Source organism: Rhineura floridana, chromosome 4 (genome assembly GCF_030035675.1).
Source record: "Rhineura floridana isolate rRhiFlo1 chromosome 4, rRhiFlo1.hap2, whole genome shotgun sequence".
NCBI lineage: Eukaryota > Metazoa > Chordata > Lepidosauria > Squamata > Rhineuridae > Rhineura > Rhineura floridana.
In genome coordinates, this window is record NC_084483.1 from 138,033,484 (window position 1) to 138,060,053 (window position 26,570).

The following is a 26,570-nucleotide window of genomic DNA, read 5'->3' on the forward strand; positions in this document are numbered from 1 at the left end:
CAGATAAATTATCTTAAATTCCAACAGAAATTAGTATTTAATATGTTAGTAACTGCTAGATTGATGTTGGCGACATTTCAGAAAATCCCCATAAGAATGGTTGGGCAAAGTATAGGATATTTTAAGAGGCTATTTGGATGGTCCCCTCCCTGCCAAAAAAGACTGAAGAACAGAATAAATGTATTGATTGCTGATATGTAGATCTGTTATCAGAAATCTGTGATTATTTAATACAGCTAGATAACATGTATTATACAAAGTCATCAATCCTCAATTATAAATTAATTAAATAAATAAAAATTGAGACAAGAAGGATAAGCCATGGATGTATATGTATAAATTACAAATGGATTATTTCACAGAGTGGAAAACATATTTAAAGAGGCTGTCCCTTTCTTCTGTTCATGTTTTGTTAAGCTAAAATGGAATTCCATGAGAGCAAAATATACAAAATAGGATAAAAAGTAAATGTTGAACTAGTCTACAGAAGAAATGGAACGGGGTCAGATTTATTTAAACAATGAAGCATTTGTGTGTGTGTGTGTATGTGTGTGTATGTGTGTAGTCTGAACTATAACCAACAGAAATCCAACTGTTGGAAGACTGAAATGCTGCATATATGTGAAATAATGCCACCCCAGTAGTTCTCAGGGCTTGTGCATGTGGGCATTTGTCCTCACCACCCCAGAATTTATGAAATGAGATTTTCTGTGAGGAAGGATGGAGGGCATTCAATATTACTCAGAATATTCCCTCCCACCCAGGCAAGAGGTAGAGCCAACCAAGAATTAACTCCTTCTAGGAATTCTCCAGACCAACCCTGCCTAAGAGTTGGGGATCTGGGTTGCAACTTGTCTCTGTGAGAACAGGTTACAGTAGTGAGAAGGCCTCTTTTGCCTTTTTATTTTTGATGTTACTTTTATTTGAGCTTTTCTTCTCCTCCCCAGGCCTCCACAGACCTTCAGTGGTAGAGAAGGGATATAATCTGCTCTGCAGGTCTTTTCAGCTCATTGTATGGGGGAGCCTATTCACACTCTTGAGTTTTGGCACTCGGTGAAACTGTGCTCAACTTGCAGTCCAGATGCCCTAAGAGGGAAGTTTGCATGAGAGGGGCAGTTCTTGCCAAACCACTGTTGGCTATCTTGAAAGACTAGCGTGTGCCACCCTACCTTCTTGCAGCTATTTTTTCTTTGGGACCAGTCATGCTGCTTGGGAGATGAGTAGATCTCAGAGGACAAAAAGAGCAGCCCCTTGCCTCCTCCACAATAGAGTATTCTCCTCAGAATTGGGTGACAATAGTAAGGGAGCAGAGTGGAGATAAACCTGGGTTTAGATAACAGAAATACTCCAGAAGTGGTCCCTGTCTTCCTTCAGTGTGTTTTGTGTTGTACTTACTTCTTTGGAAAACAGGAGTTAAAAATAAATGATTATTCTTAGTTTACATCACTTTGTACAAGTATCAGTTTTATGTTAGAAATAACACTTCCAGAAGAAAATGTCACACAACCATACTGGAATGAAAAACTGTAGGAGGAAATGTGAGGGCTGGTTTGTCAGAAAGAGTCAAAAGGTGATAACTTAATTGTGTGAGTAGTTGAAATAGCTAATGATACAGTCCTAATGATACTCTTGCAAAGCAAATGGATTGCTGATGGGGAGAAATGAAAGGGAACTATCAGAAGCCAGTTTGGGAAAGCAGGAGAAGTGGAGAATCAATACTGATTTTACCAACAGCTTAGTGGTCAGTCAGAGTCAAAGCAAACTGCAAGAGGCCACTGCAGTTGAGGCTAACTGTTCAGAAGCTGGCCTAGTGTACTCTCAGTCTAAGTATTCTGTGCTAGAGCCAGTGGACAGAGACAAGAAGACAAAGTAGATATGAAACAATGGAACCTGGTAATAAGATGACAGCTAAGGATGAGGGGCATTGGAAATACATGTGGACCTAAGATTCCATCCGTACTAATATCAGGGCCTTGCTGGCATATATGCATCTTTAAGTGGATCAGGGCATGAAAATACTAGGGAAACCAGGGCACAAAGTTAGATAGGAGGCTATCAGTTCAGTTTCAGTTAATTCAGTATCAAGCAATCAGACAGGGCTGGGCAGTATTAAGCTACATACGCTTAAGAAAAAAATGGCTCCCATAGAAAGGGCAAAACACAAAAATGTGAATGAGCAATTAAAATATTAATCGGGCAGGTTCACAAAGGGTGAGCAAAGGATCAAGTACAAACTCTCAGCTTAAGTTGTTGGCCAGTTTACCAGCAGCCTAACCCTTCTTTTTAAAGAGGAAGACTGGGACCAGTACAATCAGGACAAGCAGTTAATCCCAGATAAACTTGACTGAGTGAAAGTTGTATATAGCTAGTTAAATTGATAATGAAATATACCTACAAGTCAGACAAGTAATAACTAAAATGTAAACGATGTAACACCTATGGATGTAACACCAAATCCTTGTTTAACAGTAAATGAACAAGCTTGGTTGAGCTTCATACTTAAGTGCTTCTCCCTTTTTCCCCTCCAGTACAGCTGTGAGAAGGAAATTGGAAGCATCTACTTCAGGATTTAAATTATGCATAGTTTGTAATTCAATCCCAACCAGGTCAAACTGTAGTTTTGAATCTTGACTTATTTCGATAAACCATCGTTTAAACTAACCAGAATCCCTGATTTGGACATAATAACAAACTGCAGTTAGTTTAAACCATGATGCAGATGCTTCCAATCCCCTCATAGCACCTGAGGAGACAGGAGGGGCAAGTACATGAGCAAATGGCCTGAGGAAACTTGCCCATAACACTGAACAATGGTTTAACACTAGGTCCAAACTGTTCCTATTTTATTATAAGCATAACTATGCCCACATCTTCTACATCTTAGCTTCCTATATATGACTGAAGAACATACTCATACAAATTTCATTAGAATAAAAAACTTGCTATTCTCTTAGTTTTAAGAACTTCCTTTCAGATTGGTGTGACTGAGAATAAGTTATTAGGATGGGGTACAATGACTACTGGAACTACTGTCCAGTTACCTTTTGCTGGAGGATTCTGAATGTGGATTGGATTACTGTTTGAAACAAAAGAGAAAAAATCAAAGTTAGATGTATAATAGACTTTGGTCTGCCTGCAATTCTGCTGAAGCAGCAAAATCATAACACAGATTAACTCCAAAGGCTGGAGTTGTTTGAGAAGAAAGTAGTGGCATATCTTGGTGACTTCTTACTGTGGTAAAATCTTGTTTTTGTCAGACTGCACATCTTTCTAAGTTTACTTTAAAATGTACATTTTATTATACGTTGTACATTTTATTTAAGTAAAATAAATTATTTGTTTTAAAAAACTTTGCAGCTACAAGACCAGAAGTATTCTGTGGTATGATGGAAAGGTTTAGGATCTTCCGCACAGAGAAGACATATGCAGTAAAAACTGGGAAGTGGTACTTTGAGTTTGAAGCCGTGACGGCAGGAGACGTGAGGGTTGGTTGGGCCAAGCCAGGGTGTCAACCAGAACAAGAACTTGGGTCAGATGAACAAGCATTTGTGTTTGATGGATTCAAGGTAAGGATAAATACATCTACGCATGGGTAGACTTCAGACTTGTGGGTTCTACTTTGTTTTTTACTAGAATATTGAGGTACACAATCCAGAGTCGGGTCAAGTTGCAAAATAGTGACTTACTTTATTATTTATTTTTTAAATTTATATCCTGCCCTTCCTCCCAGAAGGAGCCCAGGGCGACTTGAGAAAGGAGCCAGTTAGTTACTGTAAGCCTTAAATCATACACTGGGGTGATGATGTGTGTATATACAAATACTAATCTAAATCTGAGATATTGCAGATCAGAGATTACAAAAGCCTATGGAGGGTTTACATTTGCTGCTGTTGTTAAACAACTGGGTGTCAGAAGCTGTTGGCAATTATCCAGCCATCTATCAGTAGATGCTGATCTACTTTCTACCCATTCCTATAGTGTATAATAATTTAGGGTTGGAAATAAGGATAATAAGGCAGTTTGAGTATATGCTACTTTATTTTAACCATTTTCTGTGGGCTGGTGAAGGAGACAATTCAAGTAAGCTTATCAGTTTTTAAAAAAATCCTTTTAGCAAGTGGCTGCCTTTAACAAACATGAGCATAATAAACTTTGTGGATGGTCCACATGCAAAAATATATAGCTATGTAATGAAGTTCACGATTATAACAAATCAGACCTGCAGTATAGTGTTGCAGTGTATCCCCATTCCCTAAGAGTGTCCTCCTTCACGGTTCCAAACAGCCTGGAATAGGAGCCCTCAGGTGGAGAGGTGTTTAGAATTGGGAAGTGATATTTCTTCTCCCTCAACCCTGGTTCCAAATCTAAGTATTGTATAACTTTATACTCTGCTTGCTATTGTTCTTTCCTTCCCCCACCTCCACCTCAACTGACACACTAAGTTTCCATGTCTCAGCTGTTGCAGTCTCAATCATAGGCTTAACAAACTGGACCCGCAAAAAAATGTTGCAGTACCTCCTAGAATACTGTCACACCAATAAATGAATAATTTACAAAAATACATGAAAGGAACCAGTTCAGTTCATGGTCATGATTATGATGATTCAAATGAAAGACATATACTTTGGCTTCTGCTACTGTTGCTTATGTTGAAATGGTATTATGTCCTCCAAATCATTTGATGTGTTTTACACTACTGCTGTCAGTTAAAATTTCACAGAACTAACTCTAGGATTTGCACTCAATCCTTTGTTTCACAATATGTGACAGTATTAATTGTAGTTATGTGTTTATATTAGGAGCTGCTTACTAGTTATACACTGGAGACATAGACCTCTTAATTGCCTTTCATTCTGATCCTTTATTATCCAGGCCCAACGGTGGCACCAGGGAAATGAGCATTTTGGTCGTTCTTGGCTTATAGGGGATATTGTAGGATGTATGGTTGACTTGAATGAGCGCACCATGATGTTCACTCTGAATGGTGAAATCCTTCTTGATGACTCAGGTTCCGAGCTAGCATTCAAGGACTTTGAGGTTGGTGATGGTAAGTTCTTGAAGAATTTTGTGCTGCTGGCTTCTGTGGCAAGCCTTTCGTTACTATTATAGGAGAAAGTCTTTTAACTATTATAGGAGAAAGTCTTTATCTATGTGATATAATTATGCATCTTCATCCAAGTGTGCACCTGAGCACCTCCATAGGAAATCCATCCTTCCTAAATAAACACCTCTGTAAATAAATAAATATTATTATTTTTCAGTATGACCACATTTTTAAAGCTAACTGAAAGTGCACACCTTTGCTGTAACAAAACAAAATGAAATTCTACCTCAAACATCTCCTGGGGGGTGGGGAAAAGTGATGTCTTCTTTAATTCAGCATATAAAGAGTATTATAAACATTTAGGTTTATGGAAGTACTGGCTTCATTGAGATTGGTGGTCCTTCCCTTGCACTTGAAAGATGATAAAAAGCCTCTGCTATTTTCCATATGAGGCCGGCCATCACTGTGGGGTTATAGCTCCACCTATCGTGCGAAGGCAAGAATGTTTTTGAAGTCAAGACTAGGGGCGTCAGGCCCCTCCCACTCTCCAGTTCATTCTTGCCTTCGTACGAACAAGTTTGATATTTGCAGATAGCATAGCTTTAGCTAAGTTTTCCTGTGTCGTCTTTCCTGTGTTTGTCTGACAGTGTGTGGAGGTTGTTTTTGTGTGATTTCACGTTTTCCCTCCCTTCTGTCTTGTATTCCATTCGTCTGTTTTGTGTCTTCTGGGGAACTCTTGGGGGGATCCTCCCTTGCCCTACCCCTTTTCCCCAGCTTTTGAGCCTTCCGGTTCTGGCAGAGACCGCGGCTGCGATTCTCTAGCCTCTCAGGCAGGAGCTTGCGGCTGCAGCTCCCGATTTGGCCCGCCGCTTGGATTACATAAGAGTGACCCTCGCGGCCTCTTTATCTTTCCTCGCTTGAACCTTTTTGAATCTCCCCCCCCCCCCGAATCTGCGGCTGCGGCCCTCTTGGCTTGTCGTTCAGCGGCTGCTCGTCATTCGGCGACGGTTTGACTCCGTCTCCTGTCTCCCGGCCCCTTAATTTTGCCGCGGCGATTTCTGCAGCCGGCGGCTGCGGCTGATATCTGCTGCCGCCTCAGAGCTTTAGTTTTCTTTTTATCGGCCGTTCTATCCCCGGCTCAGTCCTCCGGCCCTTTAAGTTGCCATGGCGGCTTCTGCAGCCGGCGGCTGATATCTACTGCCGCCTCAGCGCTTAGTTTTTCTCTTCCCAGAGGACCCGCCACTGGCTTAGGGCCAGTATTGTGTTATCGGGTCCGCAGCTGCAACGCGTTGCTGAGGCAGTGCCCGACATTTTTCAGTCTGCTGGGCTGCTCACTACCCGCCATTGCTCCCTCCTCGTAATCCGCCATTTTGATCGTTATTTTCTCCCGATCTTTTTACGGATGCCATCTTGTTTGTCTCCTTTTCCCGCCCTTTCTATTCAGTATATCTACTGACCAAAGGGGGCTTAGCTGGCAAGGGCTCCTTGTATGTACGTGTTAGATAGGATTCCTTAGCTCCTTGGACTTCTCTATCACACGACTACTGCTGCGGCTTTTGACAACTAGCTGATAGCTAGCACCTGTACTTCTGTGGCTGCCTCACGATCGCTGTGACTGTGCTTTAGACTTTTGAACCTTGCTGGCTCTGGCGCTAGGTGCACAACTTGTTGACCCGTACATTCTGCCCCATCTGTGGCCGTGTGCTAAGACTGTGATACTGTGCACAAGCTGTTGTTTCGTACATTCTGCCCCATCTGTGGCCATGTACCAAGCCTGAAGTCTATACTGTACATTCTGCCCCCTCTGTGGCCGTGTATCAAGCCTGAAGTCTATACTGTACATTCTGCCCCCTCTGTGGCCGTGTATCAAGCCTGAAGTCTATACTGTACATTCTGCCCCCTCCGTGGCCGTGTACCAAGCCTGAAATCTAGTCTGCATTATATTGGCGCTGATCCCATAGTGCATTCTGCCCCCTTTGTGGCCGTGTACTTCGCCATCTCCCAGTGCATTCTACCCCCTCTGTGGTCGTGTACTGTGCCTGTTCGGGTCTCTACATTCTGCCCCCGCTGTGGCCGTGTACTGCACTCAAAGTGAATACAAGATGGCAGAACAGCCAGACATGTCGCAGACAGCCAAGCCACAACCATCTAAGGCAACTAAGACTAAGCATGCTAAAGCACTGGCTAAGACTAAACATCTTTCCAGCCACAGTAAACCCAAGCGTCCATGCTATGCCTCTGGGCCAACCCCCACCACAGCAGCTCAGGAACAGCTAACGGATATATTTCATTCCCCCGCTGCTTCCTCTGACGAGGAGGACTTTGCTGGCTTTCCTACTCAGCCAACATTTAGCCAGCCTCCTCCCATGCTACCGCCCAGGGCTTATCCTCCGGCTCACACGGAGCCACCTACTCAGGCACAACCATCTGCTTCAACGGGGCTGCAGCTGTCCCATGAATTTCTTGAACAACTTCAGGGCATGCTGTCATATTTCACTCAAATGCAATCACCACCACAAGTTACCGACATACCTCAACGCACTGTGGATCAACGTGTGTGTCATGAGGCAAATCCTTCCTGCTCCCCAAATCCTTTTGACGTAGCTAGAGGCAGATGTATTGATGAAGCCTCATATGGGGAGGAGTCAACCTTTGCTGATCACCCTGAAGGAGACGACTGGAGTGACTATTCGGAACATGAGGAGGATACATCGTATCGCTTGTTCAATGCCTCCGATTATCAGCCTCTAGCGTGCAGGGTAGTTAACATCCTTGGTCTCCAAGCTGCGCCTCCAACAACTTCCGCTCCAGCTATTAAAGTGGCCAGGGTCCTCAAATCCCCTGCACCAACCGAGCACTACATCCGGGTGCCGGATCCCATTGCCAAACTGGCCACCGAAGAATGGTCTCATCCATTCCAAACTCGCCGCTTCAAGAACCTGGCTGACAAACTTTACTCCCTAGCTCCTGACTTTGCCACCAAGCTAGCCGTCCCTGGCATATACGAAACAATCGCTAGCCTAGTTTCACGATCTCTTTTGCCTAGAAAAGGAGAATCCCAACTAAAGGATGCTACTGAACGAAGATTAGACTTCGCTCTCTGCAAAAATCATGAGGCCACTGCCTTCTCCATGCGTGCCTCCGCATCAGCTTCCGTCTTCTCCAGAGCAGCAATGATGTGGCTGGACAATCTTCTAGAGGACCCTAACCCTGATCCTGTCTCTCTCAAAAGGTCACTGATAAAGTTGCGCAAGACAGCGGCGTTTGTAGCTTATGCCACTTTGGATGCCACTCAACTGGGGGCACGAGCCATGACGGCTCAGATAGTCGCTCGACGGACCCTCTGGCTTCGCCACTGGCAAGCTGACTCTACGGCCAGAGTGAATCTCTCCAGGGCACCTTACTCTGGATCTTTGCTCTTCGGCGAGGAAGCTCTAAAGGCAGTGCTGGTTGATCCCAAAGACACTCACAAACTGGTTTTGGCCACTGTCAAGAACATCGATCATAGGCCTTTCAGGCGATTTCCCCCCTTCCGCACTAATCAGCCCTTTCGAGGAACGCGGCCAGGAGGACGAGGACGCGACTTCCGATCCTATGACTCCAATTCCTTCAGGGGAACCTGGAACCGACGTTTCCAGGGCAGAGGTCAGTACCAAGGGCGCAGAGGTACCTCATCGTCCTCATATAGGGGAGGGTCTCGCCAGCACAAACAGTTCTAATGCACTTCCTGTTGGCGGCAGACTACTTATGTTTGGAGACCAGTGGCTGCGTCTGACTAAGGTCGCCTGGATCAGGGACCTTTTTTGTTCTGGCTATGCAATAGAGTTTTGGGCAACTCCACCAGACAAATTCCATCTATCCCCTTGTCCCAGGGCGCCGGCCAGGCACAGCATCATGCAAACAGCCATACATCACCTATTGGACATAGCGGCGATAGAGTCAGTCCCTACAACAGAGAGGTCGGAAGGGGTGTACTCCCTCCTATTTGCTGTGCCCAAACGAGATTTGTCATGGAGGGCGGTACTGGACCTCAAGTTCATCAACCGTTTTGTAACATACCGCAGGTTCAAAATGGAATCCCTCCACTCCATTACTGAAAGCCTGCAAGAAGGAGACTTCCTGGTTTCTATCGACCTAAAGGAAGCGTAACTCCATGTCCCCATTTGCATAGCCCACAGAAAGTTCCTTCGGTTTGCTTTTGGCCCCCAGCACTTTCAATATAGGGCGATGCCATTCGGCCTCTCCTCTGCTCCGCGAGTGTTTACCAAAGTACTTCTCACCTTAGTGGCTTACCTCTGGATTCAAGGGGTCCATCTCTACCCATATCTTGACGATATTTTAATACGGGCGAGCTCTGAGGAGCTGGCTCATCGTCATTTAACACTCAACCTCAATGTTTTGCAGGCCTACGGCTGGCTTGTCAACTTTGACAAAAGCCATCTTCAACCGACCCAATGCCTACTACATCTAGGGGCGATGTTGGACACCCTGCAGGAAATGGTGTTTCTGTCTCCAGATCGCATAAATGCCATCACAAACATCGCGGGCTCCTTGATGCAACAAACAACTGCAGACGTCATGCTTCTAGCCAGGGCGCTTGGAATGTTCATCTCTACCAACCATATTGTGCCATGGGCTCGAGCCCACTCTCGCCACCTTCAGTGGGCTTTGTTGCCTTTTCAACAGGACATTGCCAACTCCAATCATCGCACAGTTCCTCTGAGCCCCACACTGCGCCTTTCATTCCGCTGGTGGATGAGGGTCCAACATCTTTCCAGAGGCACTCCATTCAGAGAACCTCGCAGGACTGTTGTCACCACGGATGCCAATCTCATCAGCTGGGGAGCACACTGCAACTCCCAGTACGTTCAGGGAGTTTGGTCCACAGCAGAGCAGACTCAGAACATCAATTGGTTGGAGCTCAAGGCGGTCCACTTAGCTCTAATTCATTTTCAGTCTCTGTTCCCTTTGGACCATGTCCTCATCCGAACGGAAAACATGTGTGTAAAATCACATTTGAACAGACGGGGGCACCAGGTCCCGTCCTCTGCAGGACCTAGCTTCCCTCATCTTCGTCTGGGCAGAACAACATCTACAATCCCTAAAAGCAGAGCATCTCAGAGGGATTTGGAATGTGACAGCAGACTGGCTCAGCAGACAACAGGTCATTCCGGGAGAATGGAAACTTCATCCGACCATATTCCAGCGTCTCCAGCATCGGTTCGGCGTCTTCTCGATCGACCTGTTTGCTTCCAGTCGCAATTACCAGCTTCCCAGGTACTTTGCCAGATACCTGGACACAGCAGTGGAAGCAGTGGATGCTCTGTCCATACCGTGGCCAGACGGTCTTTTGTACGCCTTCCCTCCCATACCGCTGTTAGCCAAAACACTGCGGAAGGCGCGGAGCGAGAGGGCACAGTTGGTTCTGATAGCACCATATTGGCCACGCCGACCGTGGTTCTTGGATCTTCTTGCAGTGTCGGTGATGGATCCTTGGACACTTCCAGTCAGGCCAGATCTTCTATCCCAGGGTCCAGTATGGCATCAGGACCCCACTTGGCTCAATCTAACAGCGTGGCGTTTGAACGGGGACATTTGAGGTCGGCTGGACTGTCTGACGCTGTTATTGATATTATCTTAGCCTCGAGACGACCATCTACCACTCGTATTTATCAACATACTTGGGTGGCTTTCTCCAAGTGGTGTCAGGCTCACCACTGCGATCCATCCCAGGCCACTGTGCATCAGGTGCTGCAATATCTACATAGCGGTTTTATGATGGGACTCAGACCCAACACTTTACGTCGACATGCGTCCACTCTGTCGTCCATCCTTTCAGTGTCCTCCACTGGTGCCCCTATTTCCTCACATCCGTTCATTAAATGATTCCTCAGAGGCACTGCTTTACGTTCACCGACCGTAGTTCACCATTTTCCCTCATGGAGTCTGTCCAAGGTCCTCCAAGCTCTACAACGCTCTCCATTTGAACCCCTTAGGACTGTGCCTTTACGTCTACTGTCCTTTAAGGTCTTGTTCCTGGTCGCCATCACTTCTGCCAGACGGGTTTCGGAACTGGGCGCATCGTCTGCTGCCCACCATCTCTGTGTCTTTCACAAGGACTCTGTTGTGCTGAAAACTGATCCTTCCTTCCGTCCCAAGGTCAATTCAGTTTTCCATTGCAATCAGGACATTGTACTCCCTTCGTTTTGCCCGAACCCCACTCATCCTCTAGAGAAGGCTTGGCATTTGTTGGATGTTCGGAGGGCTCTCAAGACCTACCTGTCTAGGACCCAGGAGATTCGACGAACGGAGTCTCTGTTTGTATCCTTTCATCCAAGGTCTATGGGGCATAAAGTAACCAATTCTACCTTATTCCGTTGGTTAAGGGCATGTATTACCTTAGCATATGAGTCTCTTAAGCTGCCAGTTCCAGGTAGTATAACAGCTCATTCTACTAGGTCAGCTGCCACTTCAGCTGCTTTTGCTACTAATGCTCCTGTTGCTGATATTTGCAGGGCTGTCGTTTGGTCTACCCCACACTCGTTTATAAGGCATTATAAAATAGATCGTTATGCCTCTGCCGACGCCTCTTTTGGCAGACGAGTGTTGCAACAGGTTCTTAATGAGGATTAGCATGTGGGCGGTCCCTCCCTATTGTGGGCTGCTTTGGTACATCCCGCAGTGATTGCCGGCCTCATATGGAAAATGGACCATTGGTCTCACCTGAAGGGTGATTTTCATATGAGAACGGCCATCTCGACCCTCCCAGTTGGAGGATGCATAGATTTTACTAAACTGTTATATATTACTGTTATGCTATTGTATTTAAAGTTACTAGTGAAGTCAAGACTGCTAGTTCTGTTATATTGCTATGTTAGAGTCATGTTATTATGCATGTTATTTTCCTGCTGGCAGGCCTGTTGGCCCTGTTCTTGTATTTTTAGATTTTTCTCTATAGACTCGCTGCGAATGAACTGGAGAGTGGGAGGGGCCTGACGCCCCTAGTCTTGACTTCAAAAACATTCTTGCCTTCGCACGATAGGTGGAGCTGTAACCCCGCAGTGATGGCCGCCCTCATATGAAAATCAGACCAATGGTCCAATTTGCAGCAAACCATAGTACAAGGTTTTGTTCAAAAACAGCAAACTGATTTGCTGAAACCAGAATCCCTGACTAGGATAATCAAAATAGGATTTTGATTATCATGTTTCCTGCACTCTATCAAGATGCACACAAAAATACAGTTTAAAAAGCAATTATTACAATGAAAGCATTATTACATTCCAGCCAGGCAAAATACTCAAGGAGGGTATGAAGTAGGGCTGGTTAGAGTTGTGGCCTGGGGCGAGGGGGTATAATAGAGAAGGATGTGTGGCCTGGAGAGAGTCCTCAGGGCCAGATGGAGAGGTTTGGAGGGCAGCTTTTGGCCCCTGAGCCTGAGGTTCTCCATTCCTGATATAAAAAAAATGGGACCTGCAACAAAATGTTGCAGCATAGAGTGATTACTACTCATGATTGTAGCCACTCCAGTCCTTTTATCTTCCCCTCATTTTTCCCTCCAAACACTTAATCAGCATTCTAGGTCTGCCAAACATCCTCAGTACTCATTGGGCTGTTTTTCTAAACTTATTTTTCTTCTTCTGCTAATCTTGAGGATTCCTTTAAGCTTTTTGATCCCCCCTTGTGTGTGGATAATGCCTCCAGTAGTATTAGGAGAAACAGGCACAGATCCCACAGATAGGATCCCCTGAAGGGATTCCACAGAGCCCTTCAGGTCACAAAAGAGTTAGATCATCCTCAGTTATAAATTCAGCAGCTAGGTAGCAGCAGCTCTTTCCTTCCTGCATGCAGAAGGTCCAGGGGTAGATCAATACTTGCATAGTATCTCCACTAGACCTATTAAAACTTTATCTGATGAGTTATCTGGATCTGATCAAGTTTTTCCTGTGAAGGAGGGAGAGCTGTCTGAAGAGGAAATGAGGGATGATACAGGATGAGTGCCTTTTTCTCCTGAATTGTTCTTTAAGCTTCTCCCTAAAGTCCTTTGTAAATAGAATTTCAGGAGGAAGGGGAGAGCACTACAGGTAGCAACCTAAAAGGAACCAAGGCTGCCTTCCCACAAGGTGATGTAAAACTTTCTTCCATTTCTCTCTCTCAGACCTTTGATAAGGATATTCAGATAGAATGGGCAGTGGCAATGCACAACAGAGCTTCTCATCCTGTCAAAATTCTATATGGTCCAACAGGTTATGAATAAACTTAAGACTTCCGCTGGTAGATGTGCCAGTGACTACTGTGAGCAATTTTCCTGATACTGATGGCCTTCCTAGGGAACAATGTGAAAAACATGTAGAACTAGAAGTTGACTTCTGAAGTAGCTTTAAGGCCTACTGTGTTTGAGTATCTACAGTCAATTCATTTTTCCCCAGAGCTAATTTCCTTTGGATGAACTACCTGACCTCAGTAGAGGATAAACCTAATCAAGGAAGCTAAAGATAAGCTGTGCAAGATTGCGCTATGTGATGCTGTTCAGTTTTTAGTCATGGCAGCAATTGTTTATGCAGATAGGAATACTTGATGGGTTATTGGGAAGTGGACCCACCCTCACCTTGTTGGAGTCCCATTCTCAGAAGCTATTTGGACAGTACTTGCACTCCATTATAGGAATCATTAGGAAAGGGATTGAAAATAAAAATGCCAACATTATAATACCTTTATGCAAATACGTGGTTCAATCACACTTGGTATACTGTGTGCAGTTCTGGTTGCTCCATTTCAAAAAAGACATTGCAGAGCTCGAGAAGGTGCAGAAAAGGACAACAAAAATGATCAGGGGGCTGGAGCAGCTCTCACAGGAGAAGTTACAATGTTTGGGTCTTTTCCTTTTTTAAAAAAGTGTGGGTGTGGGTGTAGGGACATGGTAGAAACTTATAAAATCCTTCCTAGACTCTGTACAGTAATATATTGTGGTTCTTTGTCTACACAGAGCCTCATTTCAGAACTTTCTAGAGGTGTTTGCTTCCGCCCTTAGTGCACATGCTCAAGGGGCATGGCTCTTGCCTTCCTGCTTGGTTCTTTTTTGCCATCACGGGGGCAGCATCATGAAGATACTTTCTCTGTGTTCACTTTTCTTAGATATTCACTTGGCTAAAAAAAAGAAATGTATTACTCCTTGTTTTCTTACTTCATTCTGACATTTTGCATTTGGGTTTATTTTGGTTACCTTACATCTCATGGCATCCCTCCTGCATTTTCCCTTGAGCTTATAGCTCTGAAGGTGGCTTCTTTTCACAAGTGCTTTTCTTGCTGAAGCAAGTTTCCTCTCACCAAAAAGCACACAGCTGGTCTACTGTCTCTGGGTCTACTTTCTCTGGCAGAGGGACATGGAGTCTTACCATTACTGTTAGCACTTCACTTAACAGGTGTGAAGGAATCTGTCATCCAGGTTCTGAGCCCTCATTTGGGAACAGGTGCTGCTTGCAGCAAACACTGATCCTATCAACTTGCTCCTCACAAGTTTGTTCAACTTAGAGTCTTTTGGCAGCTCTCCTGGTGTCTGACCTTCCAGCCATGGACCAAAGTTACCGGGCCACTGATGGTCTCCTCTGGCTCTGCTGTAACACCATCCACCACCATGGGAGCAAATCTACTCTCAGAATTGTCCTTGGTACCAATTGTCCCATTCCTGCATCCAGCCCAGCAGTCCTAGTTTGTCCAAGCTGGACTTGTCATAACTCTTGAAGGTTTCAAAAATTAAGAGATCCTTGTCATTGAATCCAATGTACCATACAGGAAAGCAGGATAAAGTAGCTCCATTGATGCTGACCAGCTTTGTACCATCTGCCTCTATTCCTTCAATCTAGACGTTTCAGTCTTCTCCAGTTTTAGAGAGGGTCCTGTGCCTCTTTGACTTTGACCATGCCCAGTGCCAGAGGGAATATACCTCAGACTCAACCTGTAATGGACAAGTTCAGTATAATTGGATCAGTGTTAGAAGGAAAAATCAAGGAGTGTACTACTGCCCTCTTACTCCTGCTCAGAGGCACTACCTTGTCCATGTCTCCCTCATGTCACATAGGGTGCCACCAAGACCATGGTCACCACAGGAACATCACCACTTGATTTTGATCAGTGTTGGGAACTGATCAAAGTATTCAATTTCAATACTATCATTCAAGGTCTCTTTCCTCATTCACCCATCCTATACCAAGATCACTGGCTATGCAGATGTCCCATCAGACATATATGTGCTCTGCCAAAAAGAAGTTTCTCAGCTGTGAAGTTTCAGTAATCCAACTGTTGTAAGGCAATAGAGCCCTCCAAACACCAGCTTTGACGTTTTCCTGATCATCATTCAGGACATCTGCCCAGCAGTGTTTGGCAAAGTAGTCTAGGTGGCCACCAACAATGTTGCCACTGTATTTTATGGTTGTTGTTTTCTGACCTGGTGCTGGACAGGAATAGCAGGCCCATGGATAGCAGGCAGGACAGGAATAGCAGGCCCATGGATAGCTCCAAGTGATCAACTTGCTTCCTCAAAGATTGAGATCAGATTGAGCCTTTTTAAGACTCTGTCCCAGACTACTACTTTGAGGCTCTGCCCCCTTGTGGGTATCTTCAGATTCTTAAAGAGCCAATCCTCTGGCCTAGAGATGGACACTCCTCCTCCATTTCATAGCCTACTGCATGGCACACTCCCTGTACTCCCATGTACCACTGGACTGGTGAGGTTCTGTGGGAGGAATTTGGCTCTTCAAGAAAGGCATCCATGAGAGTCCAGGCTCTGGGGTCTCGCGTCTGTCAGGCTCAGCAGTCTCCTGATCCCCACCAGCCAGCTCAGAACCCTAAAGCCATTCTAGCTCCTTGTCTAGGTTCTTAGCCAGAGACTCTGCAGCCTCTGACTCACCTGGACTTTGGGGTCATGACACTAGTTTTGGGACTAGTTCATGCTCCACAGTGTGACACCTTTTTGTGGTTTACATGGCTGGGGATGACAACTCTTTGGCAAACCTGCTCAGCCAGGTAGTTTCCTTGCACAGGTGAATGCTTGCTGTTTGTGTAGTTTGGAACCTCTTCTGGCCTAGGGAAACCCTGTTAATTGACATGTTTGCCACATCAAGCAACAAATAGTGCCATCTATTCTGCTGGGAGTGTGTGACACATTCTTGGACAGAGAACTTTACGTACATGATTCTATTGATCCCACTTGTTACCAGAACAGTGGCCCAGTATCTTACTCACTGTTCGGTAGCCTAATCAAATTTGGTTTGTGATGATCCTCTCCTCTTTGGGGAGAAAAGTTCCTTTCCAAGTTTGATGGACCTTCTAATTTAGGATTGAAACAGGGTACTTGTGTTACTGGAAGAAGCTCATCAGATTGGGTTTTGGCACCACCTTGTGGTCACAGGCAGGAAAGGCAACTTTGAAGGAAGTAGGCAGCTCCCATAATGCACTCCTTCAGTTAACTTTCCTGCCTCTCTTGGTCTGTTTCTTCTAGCTCCCATCTTTCCTCCGGCTTGAATTATTTTACATTGTATTTTCCACCACTTCTTTCTTTTCTTCTATGCTGCTTAGGGCTCTCCTGGACTGTTTAGTTTGTTTGTTTCCCACTGTCTGCCCTCCATCTTTCCTGCTTAAAAAACAAACTCTTTTTAAAATTGCTCTCCTTTTTCCCCTATGTCCTCTTCCCCTCCCCCCTGCTTTGTTTACCACTTCAGAGAGGGAATGTTGGTGTGTTTTCTTCAAAGGTCTGACTTTTTACCTCAGTGGCCTCACAAAGAGCCAATAGTCAACTGTATCCTTTTGTCAGACGTGTGTGTTGTACTTGCTACAAGATGCTGAACTGCTCTTTTTGCGCCATGTCTGCTGATGGACCTTCCTTGGTACCCTCACACAGTTCTGCTGAGCCTGTTGCCTGCAAAGCTAAGCAAAAATGTTGCCATTTAAACTTGCAGTCTAATGGAAATGCTGAGCAGGCAGCCAAGAGGACATGTCTTAATTGCCTTCAAATCAGCACTTCCACTCACCTTTCTGGGACTCAGGGTTCAATGTGCTCCCTCATGAATAAGAACAGGGAACAACATAGAGACGTTTTTCAACATCAAGGTGACTTGAGGAATAATGAAATGCTAAGGGTTGTATTCTCCCCTCACTCCTCTGAGGAGGAGGATTTTGTGGGGTTTATTCAATCCCCTGTCATACCCCATCAGCAGTCTGTCAGCCTGTCCCAGCAAGGTCAGGGGTACTCCCCCAACCAGGGATCTGTCCCTCCTCAACCTGGCTTCTCCCTGACTGCAGATATACTTAAATAGGTTAAAGATGCTTTATTGGGAGAACTGGCCAGTGAAATAAGAGCACCAATGCAAACTCCTGCTCCTGCTCATAATGACTCTGCTCATATATCTGACCAGGCTGTCGCATCCACCTCCAGGGACAGACCTACTATGCAAGCCGTGTCTCATCCAAGGCATCCCTCTCGCAGACAAGCTGTCCCCCCCCCATGGAAAGGTCTGTTACTGCAATCTCCCCTAATCCATTTGCTGTCCATATTGACAATGCTGGAAAACCTGCTCCCTCTTATCAGCACAATAGTTAGAACCATTAGACCTATTCCTTACTCCTGAGTTGGAAGAAGGAGAGTGGAGTGAAGGCTCCCTGACAGAGGAACAATCCTCTCATCACCTCTTTCATGAGTCTTATTTTGCCCCCATTTTATCCAGGGCTGTAGTAACTCTTGGCCTTAGTTCAAGTGCCACTGAGCCACCTCCAGCTCAATCTAAGGGGACGATTGTACTATCTGAGCCTAAGTCCTCAGTTAAGTCTGTTCCTTTCCCTGGGCCATTTAAAACTATAACTAAAGCAGAATGGGACATGCCATTGCAATATTAAAAGTCTGTGTCCCTCGCTAATAAGTTTTACAATCTAGACCCAGAATTTACAGAACTACTGAAAATTCCAGCCATTGACTATCCAATCTCTGCTCTTGTGGCCAAGAACCTCCTCCCCAAAAATGGAGATTCTCAGCTCAGGGATCCCAGTGAGAAGTGTCTGGACTTTGTCCTACACAGGGCACATGAAGCTGCAGCTTTGATAATCCAAGCTTCCTGTTCTGCTTCAGTCTTCACCTGTGTGTCCCTTGTTTGATTGGATGACTTGATCGACAACCCTAACCAGGATTCAGATCGAGTTCTCAGGTCCCTCCTGAAGATTTCCAGGGCGGCAGCATATGTGGCAGATGCTACACTAGATGCATCTCAGTTTGCAGCTTGGTCTCTGGTGGCAGATGTGGTGGCCAGAAGGACCCTTTGCCTGAAACATTGGGAGGCGAATACTACCTCTAGGGTCAACTTGTCTATAGCTTCTTATTCTGGAGGGAAATTATTTGGAGAAGATGCCTTGAAGGTTGTCCTTGTTGAATCCAAAGACAAGAGGAAGGTGCTGGTCTCCTCTCGGAGAGACAACAGGCACTTCTCTCATCAATTCTCCCCTTATCCATCAAGTCAGTTCTTTTGGAGCTGTCATCCACCCCAGAGGTACAAGGACTCCAGACCCAACCGGGGCAATTGGGGCAAGCCCAGATATTCTTCCATATTCCAACAAGGAGCCAAGTTCCCGCCCTCCAACAAAGGAGGACGGGCTCAACATCCACAATTATGCCATTCAGACACCAGTTGGAGGCTGTCTTCAACAAGTCTTCTACACCTGGCAGGCCTAAACAACAGATCAATGAGTCCTCAACTCAGTTTTCCATGGATACAAAATCGAATTCTGGTCCTGGCCGCCACCCCAATTCCTTCCCTTACCAGTGTCCAACTCTTTGGTGAAATAGGGGATTGTACAGAATGCTACTCAACACCTACTGTCCATGGCAGCCATAGAACCTGTCCCTCCAGGAGAATTCTTCTTCGGCATCTACTCCATATTCTTTGTGGTGCCGAAGAGGGGATAAAATTCCTGGAGGGCTGTGCTGGACCTCAAATTTCTAAACTAGTGGGTTGTGCACAGGAAGTTCAGGATGGAAACCCTGGTGTCAATCAAGGAGGTGGTCCATCCTTGAGAGACTTCTTGTCATCGATAGACCTCAAGGAAGCCTATCTGCACATCCCCATTCACCCCAGCCATCAAAAAAATCTTTGTTTTGCTTACAGTCACCAACATTTCCAATTTTGAGCTCTACCCTTCAGTGTAGCCTCAGCGCCAAGGGTATTCACAAAGGTTATGGTTGCCTTGGTGGCTTATCTTTACCTCTAGAGCATCCGTATCTACCCCTACTTAGATGATTTGCTCACCAGCAAAGTCATGGGCACTTCAAGGTATCGAAATCACCTTAGCTGAACTCCAGTCTCACGGTTTCCTGGTGAATCTCCAGAAAAGTCACCTGAATCCTACACAATGCCTGATTCATCTATGAGCTCTTCTCAAAATGGTCAATGAGTCAATTTCTCTTTCACCGGACAGCACACAGTCCATCAAGATAGCAGCCCTCTAGTTGATGATGTCCAAAACAGCAGACCTAATATTTTTAGCATGGGTCCTAGGTCTACTAGTATCATCATCTCAAGTGACTCCGTGGGCCAAACATGATGCACGGCCTCTTCAGTGGTTCCTTCTCTCATTTCAACATGCCATTGCTCTCAGACAGCACATTCAGCTCCAACTCACTCCTGCATGGAGGCCATGACCTGGTGGACCCAGGATCAGAACCTTCCGAAGGGTCTTCCCTTCCTGAAACCATCCTGGACACCAATAACTTCAGACGTCAGCCTCAACAGATGTGGAGCCCACTGCCTGGGCCACATAGTTCAGGGTTGTTGGTCTTCAGCAGATCAAATGAAGAAAATGAAGACTTAAGGGCAGAAAACTTTGCCCTGTAGTTCTTCATTCCTCATCTCAACCTATCCCATGTTCTCTTAAGGACCGAAAACACTACTGTAAAAGCAAATATCAACCAGGAAGGGGGGGATGAGATCTGCAGAAGTGCAGGCAGAGGCCTCCCTGCTTCTGAATTGGATTCACCTTCAGTCCCTGTCCACAAAAAAACCTGGTGGGACATCCAATGTTCAGGCTGGTTGGTTGAGTCAGCAACCACAGAATCATAGAATAGTAGAGTTGGAAGGGGCCTATAAGGCCATCAAGTCCAACCCCCTGCTCAATGCAGGAATCCAAATCAAAGCATTCCCGACAGATGGCTCTCCAGCTGCCTCTTGAATGCCTCCAGTGTCGGAGAGCCCACTACCTCTCTAGGAAATTGGTTCCATTGTTGTATGGCTCTAACACTTAGGACGTTTTTCCTGATGTTCAGTCGAAATCTGGCTTCCTGCAATTTGAGCCCATTATTCCATGTCCTGCACTCTGGGCCGATCGAGAAGAGATCCCGGCCCTCCTGCGTGTGACAACCTTTCATGTACTTGAAGAGTATTATCATATATCCCCTCAGTCTTCTCTTCTCCAGACTAAACATGCCCAGTTCACTCAGTCTCTCCACATAGGACTTTGTTTCCAGTCCCCTGATCATCCTTGTTGCCCTCCTCTGAACCTGTTCCAGTTTGTCTGCATCCTTCTTGAACTGCAGAGACCAGAATTGAACGTAGTATTCAAGATGAGGCCTAACCAGTGCTGAATAGAGGGGAACTAATACTTCATGCAATTTGGAAACTATACTTCTGTTAATGCAGCCTGATATAGCATTTGCCTTTTTTGCAGCCACATCGCACTGTTGGCTCATATTCAGCTTGTGATCAACGACAATTCCAAGATCCTTCTCACATGTCGTACTGCTGAACCAAGTATCTCCCATCTTATAACTGTGCATTTGGTTTCTTTTTCCTAAGTATAGAACTTTGCATTTATCCCTGTTGAATTTCATTCTGTTGTTTTCAGCCCAATGCTCCAGCCTATCAAGGTCCCTTTGAATTTTGTTTCTGTTTTCCACGGTATTAGATGTGCCCCCCAATTTTGTATCATCTGCAAATTTGATAAGCATGCTCTGTGCCTCCTCATCCAAGTCGTTAATAAAAATGTTGAAGAGCACTTGGCCCAGGACCGAGCCCTGTGGTACCCCACTCATTACTTCCGCCCAGTTTGAGAAGGAACCATTGATAAGCACTCTTTGAGTACGATTCTGGAGCAAACTGTGGATCCTCCTGATAGTTGTTTCATCCAGCCCACGTTTAGCTAGCTTGCTAATCAGAATACCATGGGGCATTTTGTCAAAAGCTTTGCTGAAGTCGAGATGTATTAGGTCCACAGCATTCCCACAGTCTACAAGGGAGGTTGCCCGATCAAAAACCGAGATAAGATTAGTTTGGCAGGATTTGTTTTTCATAAATCCATGTTGGCTCCTAGTAATCACTGCATTGTTTTCAAGGTGCTTACAGATTGACTGGTTTATAATCTGCTCCAGAGTTTTTCCAGGGATTGATGTTAGGCTGGCTGGTCTGTAGTTCCCCGGTTTCTCCTTCTTGCCCTTTCTGAAGATAGGGACAACATTAGCTCTCCTCCAGTCACCCGGCACTTCACCAGTCCTCCACGATTTTGTAAAGATAATAGAGAGCAGTTCTGAGAGTTCTTCAGCCAGTTCCTTCAATACTCTAGGATGCAGTTTATCGGGCCCTGCCAATTTGAAGTCATTCAAAGTGATTAGGTATTCCTTGACCGTTTGTCTATCAATCTCAAGTTCCAATCCTATCCCTTCTACTTCATGTTTCCCAGGAGGGCCATAGACCCTTTTTTTTTGGAGAAGACTGAGCCAAAGTAGGAATTGAGCACTTCTGCCTTTTCTTTGTCATCTGTTATCATTTTGCGTCAGCTACAGCTACACTGAGTAGCTGTCCCACCATTTCCTTTCTCTGTCTTTTACTATGGCCGTACCTGAAGAAAGCTTTTTTTGTTGCTTTTAGCATCCCTCGCTAACCTCAGCTCATTCTCAGCTTTAGCCTTCCTGACACCATCCCTGCAATTCCGTGATACCTGCCTGTACTCTTCCTTTGTAGCCTGGCCTTCTTTCCACTTCCTTTTTTTTTTTTTTCCAATAATTTTTATTCAAATTTTCATAAAACATAGAAAACCAAATCATAAAACATTCAAAGACAAAAAACAAAACAAAACAAAAATGATTAAACAAAAAAAAAATAAAATGTTGACTTCCCGTTTGTCACATATCAAATCAGTTATAGATCTACAATATATAACAATCCTGTCTCTTAAATCATATTATAAAATCACTTTCCTCCAGTAGTTATCTTAATTAATCATCAAATCTCATAAACATTACTTTATTCTTTCCACAAAAAGTCAAAGAGAGGTTTCAATTCTTTAAGAAATATATCTATCAATTTTTCTCCAAATAAACATGTCAATTAATCCATCTCGTTAATAATTATAATAATCTTATTGTCATAACCATAGTCCAAATAAACATTTCGATTAATCCATCTCATCAGAATCTGTTAGGTCCAATAATTTCAATAGCCATTATTCCATTATCCCTATTAGTTCCATCTTCCATCTTCAATAGTCCTGTTAAGTCCAGTAATTTCAGTGTCCAATCTTCCATTATCAGTATTCCATAATAATCTTGCTGTTGTAGCCATAGTCATATAATAAGAGTCTGATGGGAATTTCCTCTATCCCAAATATTTTCTTGCCATCCATTCTGAATAAATTGCTGAAATACTGTTGTAAAGTCATATCTGTGTTCTTCTTTTTTACAAAATGCACTGGCTCATCTCTTAAGAGTTTTTCCATTGTCACATGGCTGCAGTTAATTCCATAGATTTTCTCTATATCAAGCTCCATCACATCATTCCAGTCCAGAAGATTATCCAAGCCATTGATAACTTTATCTCTAATATCTTCATTAATTTCTTCAGAGATAACGTTAAATTCCAAACAGTAGTTTTTATTTCTAAAATCCATAAACTCCAGATCTTTTTCCAATTCCACATTTGTTCCAATCTCCAGGGCTTGTATCTTCCCTTTATTTTTTCTTTTCTCATCTCTGATCTCATTCTCCTCTCTCACAGGATCCCCTATTTCTTTAAGCTCCTGCGTCATTTTGCTCAGTTCAATTTTCAGCTCCTTACTACCCTGTCGCAGGGTTTGTTTCGTTATCTCAATCTCATCCATTATTTTCTGAAACATAGTTACTTCCAGATTCTCAGCCACTTTCTTGATTGCCATTTTTAAAACCACGAAAACAAAGCAAAACAAAAATAAAGAAGAACCACTTCTTATTTCAGCAACAATTGGATTAATATTCCAGGCTTGATGACATCACAGTATAAACAGAGCAACCAGCCTTATCTCTCTATGTTCAAGAATGCAAAACAAATTTAGTTCCCAGCATCAAAACAGTTAGTGGCGTCGTGAAGAAGCAGATTCGTCAAAATAAAATAGACCAAAAAGAGAATAGTCCCAGACAATATAATATTCCTCAGAATAGAAATCAGGAATAGAAATCCCTCTTCTGTTTATTATCTTTAGAATGCACTTCCAGGACAGCTTTTTGCGACAGAAACAGAGATAAGCTGTTAATTTCGTGAATAACAGAGAAGAGCTATATCTCACCCAGAAGTTGTCCAAAGCCGATCAATCTGACAAATCTCCTTTTGCTGCAACAATTTAAACCAAGTAAAAAAAATAATAGAAAGAAGGGTGCTTGCCTGTTAGTCCGTTCTCTCTTTAAAGAAAAGATAAACGTATCGCTTAAACAGATAGAGCTTGTTCGGAAGTCCGTCCGGCATTGTTGGCTGGACCTTATCTCATAAATTAATGAAATCCAGTCCTCCCAACAAAAACAGGCTTTTGAGGTTGATCTCTACGTTTCTCCCTGCCTGGGAGAAATTTCATCAGTCAAAAAAAAAAATGTTCTGACTGATTTATATCTGAATAAGCTTCTTTTGAGGCGGGAGCCCGTCCCAAAAGCAGGCACAAGCGAAGTCACCCTTCCCGGAAGTCTCCGCCTTCTTTCCACTTCCTGTATGTGTCCTCTTTTTGTTTTCAGGTCATCTCTAAGCTTTTTGTGAAGCCACATTGGCTTCTTCTGTTGTTTCCTCCCTTTTTTCCTTGTTGGAATTGCTTGCCATTGCGCTTTTAGAATTTCCTTTTTTAGAAACTCCCACCCATCTTGGACTCCTTTTCTCATTAGGGTTGCTTGCCATGGAACCGTACTTACAATTGTTCTGAGTTTATTAAAATAAGCTTTCCTGAAGTCCAGGGTGCATGTATGGCTACTCTCAGCTTTTGTTTCTGTTAAAATCAGGAATTCAAGTATGGTGTGGTCACTTTCCTCCAGAGTTCCCATAACTGCCACTTCATCCACCAAATCATCTCTGTTGGTTAGAATCAAGTCCAGGATAGCTGATCCTCCGGTTGCTTCCTCCACTTTCTGTTGGAGAAAGTTATCTCCAACACAAGTCAGAAATTTCTTGGAGGGGCCGTGTTTGGCAGAGTTTGTCTCCCAATAGATATCAGGATAATTGAAGTCCCCCATTACTACTACATCATGACTCCTTGAAACATTGGCAATTTGCTTTTCAAAAGTTACATTCTCGTCTTCTCCTTGATTGGGTAGTTGGTAGTAGACTCCAAGCACCACATTCCTTTTATTACTTGCCCCATTAATTTTAATCCAGATACTCTCGGTGGAGCTACCAAACTCATCTTCCTTTATTTCTGTGCAGAAATATATATATTTAACATACAGCGTCATTCCACCTCCCTTTTTGTTCCTTGTGTTCTTTTTGAACAAGTTGTATTCTTCAATTGCTGTATTTCAGTCATGGGAGTCATCCCACTAAGTTTCAGTTATACCTATCAAGTCGTAATTACCTCCTGTATTAAGAGTTCAAGTTCGTCCTGCTTGTTTTCCATGCTCTGTGCATTAGTATACAGACATCGAAGACCATGTGATTTGTGGCTTGGCTTCCTTACTACATAGTTCTGAGGACTGTTACTGGGCCCTATTAGAGCCAATCTCTCTGTTCCCGTTACTGTGCACAAGCCTTCATCAGTCGTTACCACCAACTTTACGTCTCCCTCCCCCTTAGGATTCAGTTTAAAGCCCTCCTGATGAACTTCTCCATGCTGTGGCCAAACACATTCTTCCCAGTCCTTGTGAGATGCAACCCATCACTTGCCCGCAGTCCATCTTCCAGGAAGCATAGCCCATGGTCCCAGAATCCAAATCTCTCATGTCAGCACCACCTTCGTAGCCATTCATTCACACAGAGTATTTTTCTTTCTCTTTCCACTTCTCTTCTAAGTACTGTGAAACCAGTGAAACCAGGGGAGTGGATGCTTCAACTGAAGATCTTCCTTCAGCTTCAACATTGCTTAGGGAAGCCCTTGGTAGACCTTTTTGCATCAAAAGACAACCATCAGCTCAAAAGGTTCTTCTCGAGATTCCACTCCCAGGGCGGAAGGTCTGAATGCTCTCACTGTATCTTGGCCCAGGGGGCTGCTTTATGCTTTCCCTCCAATATAAAAAAACAGAGAGGAAAGGGCTCGTGTGATCTTGATAGACCCTTTCTGGCCTCAACGCCCCTGGCTGTCGGAGATTCTGGCTTTGGCAATGTCTCCTCCATGGCACCTTCCATGTCTTCCGGACATAATCTCCCAGGGGCCTCTACTTCACCCAGACCCACCCTGGCTCCTGCTGATAGCCTGGGTATTGAACGGAGATGTCTGAGAAGGTTTGGTCTTAATTCTGAGGTCATTGAAACCATCTTGGCCTCCAGACACCCATCTACTCTTCACATTTATGCCTCAGCATGGAAAGCATTTGACTCATGGTGGTCCTCCAAGCAACTGTCTGCTCGCAAGGCAAAAAATTCTCATATTCTGGCCTTTCTCCAGGATGGCCTTAAGAAGGGCCTTAGACCTAACACCTTGAAGAGACAAGCTGCAGCACCTTCTTCACTTATTTCAGATCTGATGTCTGCACGTCTAGTTGCCCATCCTCTCCTGAAACGTTTTATACAGGGGGCAATCTTAAAATGTCCACCTACTGTGCATAGATTTCCCTCCTGGGATTTGCATAAGGTACTGTGCTCTTTTGAGAAGCCCCCTCTTGAACCCTTATCCACAATCCCACTAAGGATGCTGTCTTTCAAAGTCATTTTCCTTGTGGGCATCTGCCCGCAGAGTTTCTGAATTGAATGCCCTTTTGATGGCCAAACATCTTTGCATTTTTCATAAAGATAGGATCATTCTCTGAACAGATCCTTCCTTTATACCTAAAGTGTTGACAAAATTTCACAGACAGCAAGAGCTAATTATGCCAACTTTTTGCCTGGCTCCATCCCATCCCTTAGAACATGCTTGGCATTCTTTGGATGTCAGACGGGCATTGAAGGTCTATATTGCCAGGACTAAAGGACACTAGGCTAACTGGCACAGTTAGTGTGCTGCCTTTCCTTCCTGCGACCACAAGGTGGCGCCAAAATCCAGTCTGATGTGTTTATTTCTAGCAACACAGAACTACCATTCAGGTAGTGAACCAACGGTTCTTTCTCCATCCAGAGAT

General features: G+C 44.4%; 1 protein-coding gene across 1 annotated transcript in view; it reads left to right on the forward strand.

The window, feature by feature from the left end:
* Positions 1-26,570, forward strand: part of RYR2 (ryanodine receptor 2) — a 725,812-nt gene that overhangs the window by 328,881 nt on the left and 370,361 nt on the right. Inside the window, exons 28-29 of the mRNA XM_061624580.1 lie at positions 3,358-3,566; positions 4,873-5,047. Coding sequence (XP_061480564.1) covers positions 3,358-3,566; positions 4,873-5,047 — 384 coding nt within the window. The remainder of the gene's footprint in view (positions 1-3,357; positions 3,567-4,872; positions 5,048-26,570) is intronic.